We start from the raw sequence: 2,500 nt of genomic DNA, 5'->3' as shown, positions 1-2,500 counted from the left end.
TCTGTTTCTATCTCTTTTTGTCTCTCTCTCTCTCTGTGTCTCTCTCTCTCTGTATCTCTCTCTCTGCCTCTCTCTCTCTCTCTGTCTCTCGCTGTCTCTGTCTCTCGCTGTCTCTGTCTCTATCTCTCTCTGTCTCTCTCTCTCTGTGTCTGTTTCTCTCTCTCTCTCTGTTTTTTTTCTCTCTCTCTCTTTCTCTCTGTGTGTGTGTGTGTGTGTGTTTCTTTCTCTCTCTCTCTCTGTTTCTCTCTCTGTTTCTCTCCCTGTTTCTGTCTGTCTGTCTGTCTGTCTCTCTCTCTCTCTCTCTCTTTGGTCGCCAACAATAGTCCCACGTGAATCCCTCGACCCAGAAGACATTGACAGGACTCAGCCCAAGCACGAAAGTGGAAGGGTATCAAAACGTAATGTCACTTTGAGAGCAGGACACAAAAAGTCACATAATTTAGGAATTTTTTTTTTTATTATTGATGGCGAAGGAGGAGGAAGACGACGATGATGATGATGATGACGACGATGCTGCTATGAAGGTCCATTTAGGTTTGGCACTACGTGACAAGGACTACTCTCCGCTTATAATGATATCCTGGCGTTAACCAGGCCCGAGAGATACAGACACTTGCAGCGTTGGTCAGGAAATTAGAGCAGCACACACAAAGACGCACCCGTGAAATGGATGACACTCGACTGAGTGGTCCCAGTCTCCCCATTTCAGCCCACAGCACACTCAACTCCCACCTCCGCTGGGATTCGAACCCGCGTCCTCCCAGCCGTCAGTCCGCGACGCTAACCACTTCGCCACGGCGGCTGGTGTTGTTATTATTTGTTTATTTATTAATCTATCAATTCTCGTTCTTCTCATTATTATCATCACCATCATCATTAACCTTGTTATTTTCATCATCGTTATTCTTATCAACATTGCGTGATGGCAGTTGCTGGGAGACTATACGTGAACATCTCGTACAACTCTAACTTCAATGATCCAGCCACCACGGAATACCAGACCCTGGCCAGTGATGCGGACACTCAGGTCAGTCAGAATTCCTCGCAGGGAAAGTTCCTCAACTATGGTAACAGCAACAACAACAAAATGAAATCCAATAATATCGTTAATAATCCTAATCCTAATCATGAGGATCATTTCATAATGATGGACAAGAGTCAAGGCAGACTGAATTGGCATCGCCCAGTGAGTGCACTACTGTAAGCAACAATGAAGGAAGGAAGGGTGGAAGGAAGGAAGGAAGAAGAGAAGGAAGGAAGGAAGGAAAGGAGGGAGGGAGGAAGGAAGGGAGGGAGGGAGGGAGGAAGGAAGGAAAGAAGGAAGGGAGGACGGAAAGAAGGAAGGGAGGAAAGAAGGAAGGGAGGAATGAAGGAAAGAAGGAAGGAAGGAAGGGAGGAATGAAGGAAAGAAGGAAGGAAGGAAAGAAGGAAGGGAGGACGGAAAGAAGGAAGGGAGGAAAGAAGGAAGGGAGGAATGAAGGAAGGGAGGAATGAAGGAAAGAAGGAAGGAAGGAAAGAAGGAAGGGAGGAAGGAAGGAAGGGAGGAAGGAAGGAAGGGTGGAAGGAAGGAAGGAAGGGAGGGAGGGAGGAAGAAAGGAAGGAAGGGAGGAAGAACGGAAGGAAGGGAGGAAGGAAGGAAGGAGGAAAGAAGGAAGGAAGGGAGGAAGGAAGGAAGGAAGGACAGTTCCGGAGAGTGGTTGTAAGATATGATTGGGTCAAATCTTTTGAGAGGTGAAATATGCAGTGAAATCAAAATTTCACTAGATACATTTTAAACAAGTTTGAATGTGTGTGTGTGTGTGTGTGTGTGTTTGTGTGTCTGTGTGTCTGTGTGTGTCTGTGAAATTTGACAGATAAATGGATGGATGGATAAAAAGGTAATTAGAATGTGTCTATATCCAAATGGAGCGCGAAACTGTATGCGCGTGCGTGTACGTGTGTGTTTATGCGTATATATACGAAATATTGCGGGGGGGGGGGGGGGGGTTCAGGGGTTTTCGGTATTGACAGTGTGTGTATGTTTGCGTTTGTAACTCTGTGTGTGTGTGTGTGTGTGTGTGTGTGCGTGCGTGCGTGTGTGCATGTGTGTGTGTGTGTGTGTGTGTTTGTGTGTTCAGATCACAAATGTTCTGGCTTCCCACAATTCATCCTTTTTGGTCAACATCACAGGATTTGAGTAAGTACTTTCTCTGTCTGTCTGTCTGTCTCTCTGTGTCTCCCTTGCTGTTGTGTGTTGATGTTTTTTACGCATAATGTAGAAACTGTGCTCTTTGTTTCTGTCTGTCTGTCTGTCTGTCTGTCTGTCTCTCCATCTCCTCTCTCTGTCTGACCTTGTCTGTCTCTCTTTACGTCTGTGTCTGTCTAGTCTATGTCTCTGTCTATAACTGTCGCATTTTCCGGTTTGTCTCTCTCTCCTGTTATGTCTTTAATTCAACACATATTGATCATGATGTGTTTTACTGTGTATTATATAAGAAAGCTCGGGGTGTTGTTTATTAAG

General features: G+C 45.5%; 1 protein-coding gene across 2 annotated transcripts in view; it reads left to right on the top strand.

Moving 5' to 3' along the window:
• LOC143290354 (uncharacterized) overlaps positions 1 to 2,500 on the top strand; it is a 153,974-nt gene that overhangs the window by 29,345 nt on the left and 122,129 nt on the right. For both annotated transcript variants that reach the window (XM_076599716.1, XM_076599717.1), the window contains 2 exons: positions 930 to 1,027; positions 2,118 to 2,176. In XM_076599716.1, the coding sequence (XP_076455831.1) occupies positions 930 to 1,027; positions 2,118 to 2,176 (157 nt within the window). The remainder of the gene's footprint in view (positions 1 to 929; positions 1,028 to 2,117; positions 2,177 to 2,500) is intronic.

The sequence above is a fragment of the Babylonia areolata genome, chromosome 15 (genome assembly GCF_041734735.1).
Source record: "Babylonia areolata isolate BAREFJ2019XMU chromosome 15, ASM4173473v1, whole genome shotgun sequence".
Classification (NCBI taxonomy): Eukaryota; Metazoa; Mollusca; class Gastropoda; order Neogastropoda; family Buccinidae; genus Babylonia; species Babylonia areolata.
The sequence above is the reverse complement of the archived record's forward strand: the minus strand, read 5'-3'. Positions and strand labels throughout refer to the sequence as shown.